The sequence below is a fragment of the Molossus molossus genome, unplaced genomic scaffold (assembly GCF_014108415.1).
Source record: "Molossus molossus isolate mMolMol1 unplaced genomic scaffold, mMolMol1.p scaffold_m16_p_16, whole genome shotgun sequence".
NCBI classification, from domain to species: domain Eukaryota; kingdom Metazoa; phylum Chordata; class Mammalia; order Chiroptera; family Molossidae; genus Molossus; species Molossus molossus.
The window spans coordinates 70,026,166-70,039,550 of NW_023425351.1; the positions used below are offsets into that span (position 1 = coordinate 70,026,166).

General features: G+C 52.2%; 1 protein-coding gene across 1 annotated transcript in view; it reads left to right on the top strand.

Moving 5' to 3' along the window:
* Positions 1-1,514: 1,514 nt before the first annotated feature.
* Positions 1,515-13,385, top strand: part of KHDRBS3 (KH RNA binding domain containing, signal transduction associated 3) — a 124,266-nt gene continuing 112,395 nt past the window's right edge. The window contains exon 1 of the mRNA XM_036264274.1: positions 1,515-1,602. Within this exon, the coding sequence (XP_036120167.1) occupies positions 1,515-1,602 (88 nt within the window). The remainder of the gene's footprint in view (positions 1,603-13,385) is intronic.

Below are 13,385 nucleotides of genomic sequence, written 5' to 3' on the forward strand. Positions count from 1 at the left end.
TGGCCTGCTGGGGATGGTTATTCCACAAGATTCAGAAATCTGAAAATGACCTGGAGGAGGGTTTGTTGGGGACTGGCAGAGAGGGACGGAGGACAGGGGCACCCGTGTGCACCCAGGGCACTCCCCACGAGGAGGCAGAGGGGGACTGAGGACAGGGGCACCCGTGTGCACCCAGGGCACCCTCCCCACGAGGAGGCAGAGGGGCACGGAGGACAGGGGCACCCGTGTGCACCCGGGGCACCCTCCCCACGAAAAGGCAGAGGGGGACAGAGGACAGGGGCACCCGTGTGCACCCGGGGCACCCTCCCCACGAGGAGGCAGAGGGGCACGGAGGACAGGAGCACCCGTGTGCACCCGGGGCACCCTCCCCACGAGGAGGCAGCCACCAGAGAGGCTTGCTCTCCTGTATCCGGGCACAGCCGACTCAGGGCAAAGAGAATGACAACCGAGTGTCAACAGGGGATGACAAAGACTCACTGAAGGGCATGCACTTTTATGTAATCAACCTGGGCACCAAGGGGCTGGAGGTTGGCGCTCAGAGCTGGGCCCCAGGGAAGGACTGAGCGCCTGCGTTGTTTCCTTGCAAACAGGAGGGGACAGCAAAGCGTAATAAGTTAGGCAAGTCCTGGGAGCCCTAGCAGGGAGGCTGGCTCGGTGGCCTGTCCCTGAGCGCGCAGGGGCTCCGCTCCCGTCCTCTGTCCTGGCCCTTGACCCAGGGGGCCGCCAAGAGCGCAGCTCTCGCTCCGGAATTGCTCGCTGGGTGACCTTGGACCAACCGCTTGACCTCTCTGGGCCTCAGTTCTGGGTCTCTGAGTCTGGCCATGCTGTAATAGCCTCGTGGGGCTCCCCTAGCGCCCCCAGGGCTGGAGGGATGTGCGGGCAGACGGGAGGGGCCCCAGATGCCTCCTCCCTGCGGACTGTCAGCGCAGCCCGAGCGGCCCCACCCGAACGCGGTGGCGGAGCAGCGGGGCACCGAGCCTGGGATGCCGGGCGGGGGCGCAGCGCGCAGGCGCGACCGGAGCGGGCCGGCGGGGCGGGGCGGGGCGGGCGGGGCCGGCGGGGGCGGGGCCGGGCGCTCGGCACGGCGGCCCAGAGAGCTCCGGACGGCGTGCGGGTCGCGGCGGAGCGGGGCGCTGGCGGCGGCTGGCGGCGATCGCCCGGGACTGACTGAGGCTCACCGAGCGCGCCGGCCGCCCGCCCTGCCGAGGGCTCCCCTGGCCGCGCCGGCCCGGGCCCGTACCCTGCGCCCGGTGCAGGAGCGCGGGGCCGCGTCTGGGAGGAGCGGCCGCCGGCGCGCGGCACTCGGCGGGCGGCCACCCCCGGGGACAGGCGTGCGCGGCCGGTGCCCGCTCCGTGCCGCCGCCGCTGGGCTGACTGCCCGGCTTGGCTCGGCCGCGGCGTCCTGCCCAGGTTCCGCGCCGCTGGGGCGCGGGCGCGGGCGCGGTCGGGGGTTGCGGGGCCGCGGCTGCTCGCCCGCCTCGAGTCCGCGTCCCGGGCCCGGGCGGCCGGCGAGCATGGAGGAGAAGTACCTGCCCGAGCTGATGGCGGAGAAGGACTCCCTGGACCCCTCGTTCACGCACGCTCTGCGGCTGGTGAACCAAGGTGAGGGCGCGCGCCGCCGGCCCTTAACTGTCGCCCGCGGCCCTTGGGGGCCCGGGGACCGGGAGGGAGGGTCGGGACCGAGTGGGAATGCGGAGATCTGGGGGAGCTGGCCGGACAGGACACTGACCTCTGGGAGACTGGAGGGGCCCTGGTAGCAAGCTGGGGGCATTTGGGTGGGGACCTGGGAGAATGTGGGACACCTGGGGGAAAGCCCGAGGTGTGGATCTGGGAGACTTGAGAAGGAAGGAGAAGGCTAGGGCGTTGGGGTGAGACTTGAAGGCGATCCTTGGGGACTCAGAGGATACCCAAGGGAAACTTCTGGGTCGGGGACAGAGCACATCTGGCGGCTTTGTTGGGGGTGGGGTGAATTATCTCACTGAAGAGGAGAGTTGGGAGGGTCTCTGGGAGCCAGTGTGTTTGGTTTGCCTCAGGAACTGAAGAAGGAGCTGGAGGAAGATGGAAAGATTTGAGGGGATCAGATGCAGAAGAGGTGAAGGGAACAGGTGCTTGGATTGTTAGGGAAGTTTGAGGACCGGGACAGAGGTTTGGGGGCAGACCCCACGCACCTTAGACAAGGACCCAGAGGTCCTAGTGGGAGAGCCCAGTTTCCTGTCCCATTCCTGTATTTCTCCCAAGTCTGGGCTCTGCCCTTCCTGGCAGTGAGCAGGTCATGACAAGCCTTGAGGCCGGCTCCGGAGGCGGCAGGCAGGGAGAAGAGGCTGCTCAAGAGCCCCTCTTGGCTGGCCTGTCCTCATTTCGGGAGAGCTGGATGGCCCTCATTGGTGGCTGGCTCGGGGCTCAGAACACCGGCCAAGGCGTCTTAGCTGTCTAAGCCATTTTAGCACTTCTCGAGCTAACTGGGGGTGTGAGCCGTGCTGGAGGAACGGGACGTGGTACAGGGGCATATGGAGACTTGCTTGCACAGGACAGCATCACCTGGCTTGTTCCTCCTCCGGCTTCCTGAGCGGCCTTCTGGGATGGAAGGTAAATTAAGCCTTCATTCCCAGAGCAGGTCTCTGTATCTCCTGGGTTTGGAAAACATGTTTCAGATAAAGATGGGTTTGGGGGCCACGGGTCTGCTTTTTCTCTGGGTAATGGGAGCAGCATTATCTGGTCAGATCAGGTACCTTTTCCACGGCTCAGTCTGCAGCGACAGTCTGGTTCCCGAGATAAATCGGTCTGCCGGTCTCAGTGCTGGCCTGGCTCTTTCATTGTGGAACGTGAAAAATGAGGCAGACATATTCTATTTGTATATAGATATCTGTGTTTTAAAACAGTGACCTCCGGTGTCTGCCGGACGCAACCAGTTCCTCAGAGTGGAGTGTGGGACGGCTGGTGCTGACGGCCGGGAGTCTCCACAGATTTCAGCAGATTGGGATTGTCGAACGGGAGGAATTGGTGTACAGAGCTTTCCCGTGTTCTTTTAATTTTAGGCTGATTTTGATTTCTTCAATAAAATGGGCTCTTGAAAAAGTAATAGGCACGCATTCTTAAACCAGGGAAAAAGAATTGAAGTTTGATTCCCCTGCTCTTTGAACAGTTAGCTCTCCGGCGAGGTTTGTACTCCTTGCTCTTGATGGTTTGCATACGTCTTTTGTTGCCAGCTGGGCTGTCATCTCTGCAAGAAATTTCTTTGTACGTTGTGTTGGATCAGGGGCGTTAGAAGTGCTCTGGATTGTGGAAGCAGGTGAATGTTTCTGAATAGAGAGGCTGAATCAAAGTTATGTTGTACTCAGTTAAAGGAACCGTTTAAAAGTTTAATGAGTTATTTTAAAAGTCAGAATTATTTTTCTGTGCCATGTTGCCATAGTACCGTGTTGCTAATACATTCAAAGTTCTTCTGGTTTCTATGCTTTTAGTAGTGTTAATGGCTTCCAGTTACTTGAAACAGATATTGGACAATGTTGCCATTTCTTGTTTTTCTTTTACGTTCCACCCGATTACCTGCCTTTTCCATTAAAGATGTAATTCTTGTTAGAAGTACATTTCTCACATGGAACAGTTATGTGAAGGAAGAAAAGAGTTACTCACATGCTCTTATTACTGTTAATTTAGATTAGTTCAGACTAAAAGGCTTTTCCCTTAAATCATAGGCTGATATCCCGAATGCAAAGCCCTGTCATTTAAATATTAATTATGCTGTTATGTAACTCCAATATCACAAGTGCGTTTCTAAAAATGTCTTAACTCTGAACTTGAATGGTTGTCAGGAAGCTTTGATTTTAAATCTGATAGCCATCTTGATATTGGCTGGAGGGGAGCATTTTTTATTCTTATTTAGCTATATTTTTGACTTTCTGCCTCTAAAGGAAATTCTTTTTCCGGGGGTTATGTGGAGTCCCGATTCCGGAACGGGCGCCCCAGCGCTAACCAGTGCAGTGACGAGGGTCTGCAGGGGAGGGTCCGTCTGGTTGTGGGGCGGCATGTCACAGGTCCAGCTCATGCTTAACATCCCCAGATGCGGCACTGCCTTGTGTTTGCGTGGTCCTTTCAAGTTCCCGTGGCCCTTCAAGGTACAGGCTCTTGCGTTCAGTTCTTACACCGGCACCCTTGGGGGCTGACATTGATGTCTCCATTGTCCAGGGGAGGGAGCTGAGGACCCAGCTCTTCAAGCTTGTAGGCAACGGAGAGGGACTCCATTTGAACCAGGTCTTCTGTCTCTTATGGCTTCCCCGAAGACCTGGAACAAAATGCTTTGCCCGTGTAATTAAAAACCCGCAGAAATCAATTTAATTCATATGACTGCTTTCAGTGGACGTATCTTGATTTTCCAAAACAAGTTTCTTTCTGTGTTTGTCTAGTGGTCTTCTTTGAAGATTCATCCTGCAGGATTTTAATGCTCAGGCCAAGAGGCACTTTCGAATTAAAGCCCTCCTGTGACCACCAGGCTTCTTCAGTAATCAACCCATTATGATAATGGAACAGCTTAGAAATGAGGAGCTGTCACTTTAAAAACAACTAGAGCTTTGTTAACATGGATCAACTTTTTGGCTGATTTTTTTTTTTTTTTTTCCCTAATAATCTTTAAGTAAAAATTCGAGCTGGGAGGGTTTCAAGATAGAGGCTCGTGGGCTAACATAGGTCAGTTTTTATACTTTTCCCCCCAGCCTTTGTGTTTTATGATGGGCCTTAGTTGCTGACTTTTATTTTGATTTTTCTCAGGAAAGCTGGTTCTTCTTCCCTCCCCACCCCCAAGACATTGAATACTTTTGTTGCTTTATCAAAAGTAATGGGTAATGTTTATTTAATGTAAAACCAAATCAAAGAAAATAGGCTTTGCTGTTTTCTTCCCCCACCACACACAGAAGTGCCTATAGAGTGGATTGGCATTGCAGTTTCTTGCCAAGGAGGTTAATTGGAGATGAAAGTACTGCTCCATGTTTTATATTATATTTGCTAGTAGGGGATGTGCTGACTCCTACTAAAAACCATCTTCAGAAATGTCTTACGCATTATAATTCAATCCAGCGCTCTGGTATTGCTTTGGATGGTTTTCAATACAAGCCAAGTAACCATTAAATAAGATTACATAACCCTGTATTTTTAATTATCTGGTATAACATATGGATTGGTGGCTGGTTCCCTGCCAAGTTCTCTGCAGTGGTTGGTGGCAGGAGGAAGTGAGGAGCAGGGGTCGAGAGGGAGGTGGTCTGTCTGCGTCCCGAGAGATCGAGTTCTTCGCCGGTATTTTCACACAAGTATTCAGATCTCATCATCTTCTCTGATGTTAGGACTCCGCGCTATGCAGGATGTGTGTGAGGGGTGACGGTGTATAAGGTGGGGGTCACCACTTTGCCCTGCATGCACCTCTGTTCAGCAGAACCTAGCGGTTCGGGTTTCAGTTTTGAGGATCCCCTTGGGAACATAGTTGGATTTGCTTGTGTCATCAGACACGGAAAGTAGGAGAGAAGACTGAGAATGAAAGTTGCAGAATTATATTTAGGCGGGGCGCTTTCTTACTAGAGTGTGAGAGTCTGCCACATCTGGAGGAGGGTGTGGTGATTTTGTTTCTAATTGTATTTCTTGGGGTTTTCCGTTTTTGTTTTGGGTAGAGAACGGATGTGCTGCTGACTCAGGTTTTTAGAGAAACCGTGTCTGAATTTTCTTTAGTGTGTAACAATTCAGAGCGACCCAAGGATGGCGAGCTCGTGTCTCGGTATCTGGACATTAGAAACAAGTTTTTGGAGACTGTACCACGCTGGGTCCTGGAGGCAGAGAGGGGAGAACAAGGTCTCTGTTTGGGGGAAACTGGTGTGCTTGGGTGCGTTAGTTTGAGAGTGAGTTTTACGTTTACAGATGGCCTTAACTTTCCTAAGGAAGGTCTCATTCGTCATTCAGCTATCTTTTTGAAATAGTTAGTGACTGGGAACACATTCACTCCACTTCTCAGTGCCGGTCATGTCTGTAACGTCAATACTGGTAACAGCCCAGAAATCTCCAGGCTATTTGCCCAATTTTGCAGTTTTAGAAACCAAGACCCAAGAACTGAAGTGACTACCCGAGGTGACATTCTTATTTTACAGAATATTCGAGTGAAGGTTCACGCTTTGTTCTTCAAGCCCGTTGTTCCTCCCTCCTGGGATGCTGACCCTCAGAGGGACCAAGGTCACCTGTGATGGGACCGTTAGCTAATGACAGAAGGAGATGAAAACCCAGCCTTTTACATGCTGTGTTTGCTCTTTTCTCTCTAGCCGGTGCTGGGGTGGAAAGATGTTACACAGCATTATTTTTATACTCAGTCCTTTACAGTTCTGCCCGAAGTTAGCTCCTCCCACCCCTTCCCTCCCCCAGCCGGTCAGCTTGCCCGCTGTCTGGCCGCCCCAGCGCTGGTGCTGTGCTCTGAGAACGTGACGCTCGTCACCGGGTCACTGCACCTCTTCTCTGCCTGAGAGGGAGCTTCTGGGGGCAGGGCCTCATCTCGCCTCCCCGTACTCACCCTTGGTCCTCGGCCCTTCCAGCTCCGGTCTCCACTCTCGCCTTCCTTTCAGTGTGACGTTCAAATTGTCACAAAGGAAGGAGAATTCGCATATCTGGAGTCCAGCGTTCAGGAAAGAGCTTTGCTCCTTAGAAAGGCAGAGCCCCTGAGTGGGGGGGGGGGGCAGTCTCGAGGGGAGGCAGTGCTGGCCAGGGGGAGCTCATCCCTGGAGCACATCCCTGGTCTTTAACGGCGGTGCACGGTGCACGTCAGGGGTCCTTCTCCGGGAGGTAATGAGATGTTGTCAGGTCTGCTTTGAATCAGATGTTTATTTACTTTTACTGTCTCGAGGAACTTATCACGGGAGTGCACGCGAATACAATGAGCTCTCCTTCCTCAAACCCCTAATGAGAGTTCTTGGGACGGATCAAACCCAGAAATTTGGAGGCCTTGTGAGCCTTCTCACCTGCCGGAGTGCCACACGCCCACAGCCAGAGCAGCGATCGGGACCAGAGGCAGTGCCACCTGGCCCGCTTCCTTCCCGTCCTCATGGCCACTCCAGGGAGGTGAACGGGCCCTTTTATTTTTTTAACCAGCAAAATAGAAGCCAAGTGTCCCTGAGCAGAGGGATAACGATGATAATAAAAGCTGCCAAACGTCCCTGGCCAGTGGCTCAGTGGTTAGAGCGTTGGCCCGCGGACCAGAGAGTCCCGGGTTCGGTTCCCGCGAAGGGCACGTACCTGGGTTGCAGTTTGTCCCCGGCCCCGGTTGGGGTTGTGTGGGTGGCAGCCACTCGATGTGTCCCTCTCACGTCGATGTTTCTCTCTCTCTCCTCCCCCCTCTCTCCTTCCCTCTCTATCTGAAGATAAATGCAAAAATGCCCTCGGGTGAGGGTAAAAAAAAAAAGCTGCCAGCCGCAGGGCCCCCGCCATGCGCTTCCTGTGCCTTATCTCTGCAAGGTAGGGGCTTCCTTCCTGTTTTCTCGGATGAGACACGGAGGCTCGGAAACCAAGTAACTGGTCCAGGTCAGGGCGCACAGCTCCGAGGCGTCAGGCCCCGCGTGGGCACGTTTGTTTGCTCGAGGCTGCGAGGCCGCAGCATCCGCTGAGCTTCCCGAGAAGAGCGATGTGAGGACAGAACTTGACATTGCTGTTTGATTGGAAGTAGACGGTTCGCTGTAGAAGACAGCAATTTCCATGGGTGATAATGAATTTTTTTTTTTAAAAGAATCATTTGCAATTGTTTCCCTTAGAGTCAGGCCTGATTTTTTTCTAATGCCTAAAGTGAGCATTTATGGAAACATTGGGGAAGCTAATTTCAAGTTCGTAGTCATTGAAATATTTTTTTTATTGACTTTCAGAGAGAGAGGAAGAGAGAGAGAGAGAGACTGAGAGGTCCTCGTGAGAGAGAGACGTCGACCCGCTGCCTCCTGCACGCCCCCTACCAGGGCTTGAGCTTGCAACCCAGGCTTGGGCCCCGACTGGGAATCAAACTGGCAACCTTTGGGTGCACAGGATGGCGCCCAACCAGTGGAGCCACACTGGCCAGGGCGGTGATGATGAATTTTTAAAAGAGGTTCCCGAAAATGTGTTTTACCGGAAGGCAGGCTCACTTTATCCTTTTGCTCCCCACAGTACTTTCAGTCTTGAGTAAGTATTCAGGGAAGGGATTTTAACTGTGTACATGCCAGGGGTCAAGGACGAAAAGGAGAACTTGCTTCTAGAAAGTTCATAAGTGAAACCCCTGGTAAAGGTCCATCTCTCTCGACCGAACCTCTTAGAGGCGCACAGCTTTGTATTTTAATGCTCTGCTCTTCACAGAGCGATTGCGAGCATGATTATCAGGGACTTAGAGTCTGTTTATGGTGTGTTTACAAATTCTCCAGCTTCTAAAGACGGGCTCAGAAGAGAAAAAAGTGTAGCAGGAACATGCAGGAACATATTCAGACAGACAGTGGTGTTGGCTATCGGGGGGGGGGGGGTTGAATATACTTACCTTGCAATTGCTAATAATAGTAGTTAACATTTATCAAGAGCTTTTTTCTGGGTTAGGTGCTTTGTGTACATTCCTTCATTTAATTTCTCCAGTAGTTTTAAAAGAGAAAATCATTTTACCTTCTTTTGCAGATGGGAACACCAAGGGCAGGAAGGGCAGGTCAGATAACTTGCCTACGATCAGACAGCAGCGGAGCAGTGACCCAGGGTTCAGATCGTATCCGCCCACCTCCGAACCCTGGGCAGTTTACCTGTGAGCAGCAGGGGGAGGGGGAGCTTTCTCTGTGGCTGGATTTTCATGTTTGACCTCCGTGGGAAATTCGGTTACGGTGTGGGACAGGGCAGACGGGTACGCACGGAGGGTCGCAGGCAGGGGCATGAATGAGGCAGGGACTTGGCAACCAGTGGCAGCGTGGGAAGTGTGGTGGAGAGAGCATTTACGTGGAAAACAGTCTCACGTAACAAGGGAGGAGCTGGTGCAGAAAGGGCCATGTGATTATGGGTGGCGACAATGCACAGGTTCATTTCTTGGAGCCTCAGTTTCCTCATCTGTATAATTGGGGACCTTATACTTCCTTGGCAGGGTTGTTTTAAACATATATACGGAGTCTAACCCACAGTAGGTGCTTAAGAAACACTACTTGGTCTTTCAACAGGACGCCCTGACACAGATGTGTGTGTATCGGTGGCCTCACTTTCCAGGTGTAAAGTCCATAATAATTTAATACCTAAACCATCTAGTTTCCTCCCTTAGGGTAACGTGATGTTATTAAAACGATTTTGGTGTTCAGTCCGGGAAGTATTGACAGTGAGACCCATACTTCAGGAAGCTTCTCTGGTTAATACTGTATCAGGTACAGAATGAGCAGCAGCTGGTGGTTCGTACGGTGGTCGAGGGCGCAGCTCCTGAAGCTTAAATTGCCGAGGAGAGCATCCGTAACCAGGTGCGTGGACGCACGTCTGAAACACGTCCGTGCCTCTCTCCACGAGCACGGATCTCTTCCTCTGCAGGTTGAGCTGTACATTTCCATAATTTTCCACCAGTCAGCCCCTGCTGCTATTTTAAGGACTTTAAAAGGTATTCCTGGCGTGTTCCCGGCATGATCAAGAGCGTGAGCGTTCGAGAGCACCCTTCTGACCTCTCTTGTTGATATAAATCTTACATTCGGGGTCACTGTTGGCTCAGGCTCCCGTGGAGAATGTAATGGAGAGGAAAAAGGGCCTTTTCCGTTCCATTTTCTCCTCCTCCCTCCTGTTCAGAATCGACGCCATTTGCACACTGCTCTTCCTCCACTAGATGGCGCTGCACATAGCGAGGTCGTGCTCCTGAACCTATGTTAGTCTTTTTTTTTTTTTTTTTTTTTTTTTAAATCCTCATCCGAGGACATTTTTTCCATTTTTTGTTCAGATAGAGTGGGAGGGAGAAGGGGGAAGAGAGAGAGAGAGACACATCGATGTGAGAGAGACACATCAACTGGTTGCCACCCACATAACCCAAGCCCGGGCCGGGGACAAACTGCAACCGAGGTACGTACCCTTAGCAGGAACCGAACCCGGGTCTCTCTGGGCCGCAGGCGGACGCTCTAACCACTGAACCAAACTGGCCAAGGCTATGTTATATATCTTTATGGTTTATATTTGTTTACTTTTACTAGACATTTTTAACACATAGACTCTATTTGTTATATCTAATATGAGATTGTATTACACACGTATGTCTCTCTTCCTCATATGCTTGTCTTTCATGTCTGAATTTCATCCACCAGCTCTTGGGTACCTACCAGTTGCGAGGCATTCTCTGCCGTTGATGTTGTTGAGGGCTGGCTTTCTCCCACCGCCTTGCGCCTCCTCCGCGCCTGGTTTTCCGTTTGGGTGTCCTCAGCAAATTCAGAGAAGCAAGACACTGAGAGAGCCCCTTCACCTTTGGATCACCAGCCTGCCCCGTGTAAGCCACAGGGATCTAAACATGATACTGGAGCTCGATCGGCTGCTGGGTGAAGAAGGGCTGTAGCACAGTGCTAAGTGAGCCAGGCTTGCCTTCGCATCTCAGCTCTGCCTCTTCTTTATGACCTTGGGTGCCTGAACCCCTCTCAGTCCCTTTCCATGTCTGCAAAATGGCAATTAAGAAATTACTAAAGCCCTTGAGTTTTTGTGGAGTTTAAATGAGATGTGTGGAGAGTTACTTAGTGTCATGCCTGGCACGTAACAGAGACAGAGTAAATAGTTACTGCTGCCTTAATCATCATCACCATCAACAGCACCACCATCATTATCATCATCATCACCATCAACACCATCACCATCATTATCATCATCATCACCATCAACACCATCACCATCATTATCATCATCATCAGCAGCAGCAGCATCATCACCACCACCATCATCATCATCATCGTCATCACCATCACCATCATTATCATCAACACCACCACCATCATTATCATCATCATCACCATCAACACCATCAACACCACCACCATCATTATCATCATCATCACCATCAACACCATCACCACCACCACCACCATCATCATCACCACCATCATCATCACCACCATCATCATCACCACCATCATTATCATCATCATCATCATCTCCACCGTCATTATCATCGCAATCACTACCACCACCACCATCATCGTCATCACCACCATCATTATCATCATCATCATCATCTCCATCGTCATTATCATCACAATCACTACCACCACCACCATCATCATCATCACCATTATCATCATCATCACCATCACTACCACCACCACCATTATCATCACCATCATTTTCATCATCATCATCATCACCATCATCATTATCATCACAATCACTACTACCACCACCATTATCATCACCATCATTATCATCATCATCACCATCATCATCATCATCATCACTATCGCCACCACCACCACCATCACCATCATTTTTTATCAAGGGATTCGTAATCGGTAGGGAGGTAACAATGTACTGAAGTTACTTGTAAGAGTGTGTTAAGTGCTAAGGTAGAAGAATGCATTGAGGTTTTAGGGGCTCAGAGAATGGTCCCTGGATTCTCTCAGAGCCAGGATGGGCTGTCTCGAGTCTTGTTCAGCGAGGAGGAGCCAGATGCAGAAACCCTGGTAGGCAGGGGAAAGGACTGGGCAGGGGCATCTCCCATCTGACCCCTCTGCAGTATTAGTGACAGTCTCCCACGTGTGTCTAGGACGTCTTCGTATTCCTATTTGTCATGATGTGTTGTAGTTATTTGCTTATCTGTCTTCTTTCCTCCCCCTCCCATTTTTAAGACCTTGACTTCCTCTTCCTGGCATTAAAATACTTATTACAGAAGCATTAAAAGGACAGTACCGAGAGCCCTGTGCACCCATTTGTCCAGATTCACCCGCTGTAGCATCTTCCCATGTTGGTGTTACCATTCTGTCTGCGGTGCATGCATTCTCATGACTCAGAGTAAGGTGGGTGTGCTATCTCCCCACCACCCTGAATACTCGATGCCTTGGTATTTGCCAAGAACAAGGGCCCTCTCTTGTACACCTACAGTTACAGTAGAACGAGGGTGTGAATGAGGTTTGGGGACTGTTGTCTGATCCACAGTCCATAAGCTGATCCGGCCCCTTGTTCCTTCTTGTCTATACGGGATCCAGGTCAGGATCGCACACTGGGTTGTCTGGGTTCTGAAGACGGATGCTGTCTTCCTCTGCCTTTCATACAAGCGTTTTGAATACTTCACAGGCCGGTGTTTTTGTGGACTGTCTTTCAGATGGGGTTTGCCGATGGTTCCTTGAGATCAGGTTCACGTTCTGCTCTCTCTGGGCAGGACCTGCACCGAGGTGCGGTGCCCTCCTCGGTACACCTGTCAGGGGCACAGCCTCCACTTCACCTTATCCCAGCGGGGGTGATGTTACGTTTGATCTCTTCGGGGTGATGGTTATATATTCCTGGGATCGCGTTCCTGGGCTGGGCTACGCGCTGGGCCACCGAGCTGGGTAATACTTTCTTCCTGCTTAGACAGTGTTCAGCTCAGAGGGAAGCAGCCACATTAAAAGGCATTTCTAGTGCAGGGTGGTAAGTGCTATGACAGAGAGGCACGTGCAGGGGAGCGAGGCCCCGGGTTCGAGCTCTGCTGCCTCTCAGGATGAGGAGGGACCTGTGAGTGACTCCTGTGCCGTCGTAGGGACACCCAGGCTGCAGAGTGGGACAGACCTGGTGTGACAGGAGTCACGTGACCTCCTGCAGTCTCTTTCCCCTGGGACACGGTGGGCACCGCTGCAGACGGCCCTGTGTCGGGCATGGCGTGGGCGAGGAGAGCCCCCCACCACCGTGTGTCCCCACCTGCAGTCCCACTGAAGTCTAAATTCCTTACAGTCAGGAACTCTGACTTCTTCGATTTCTCCTCCGGTGCTCAGCACCGTGCCGGGGGGTGGCAGGTGCTCAGGACGTGTTTGTGGGATGAATGGTCAGGTGGTCTGGGTTGCTGCTCCGTGGATTAGGGCAGTGCCCTCTGTGTCTCAGGGTGCCTCATGCAGGAAGACTGAAAAGGGCATTTTCTTTCACTTGAGGTGCCGGCTACTGATTTTGAGGAGAGAGCCGCTGCCCCTTCTCGGTGTGCCAGGCATGTGCACGGGCCCTGGCTCTAGCGCTAGGACCTATGGGAAGCCTCCCTCTGCTGTCGAAGGACATTTAAATCTGGGCTCAGACCTTCACCTCTCTGCACTCCCATGCTTTTAGTTTATCAAGACAGGCATGATACCCTTACCTCGCAGACTCGGGGAACACTCGGGCACACCTGAGCTGTGCAGAACCGGACTCCAGGCTGCGGACGCCTGGGGCTCTCCTTCCCTGCTGGAGCTCCGGGGCTCAGAACAGGGCCTGAC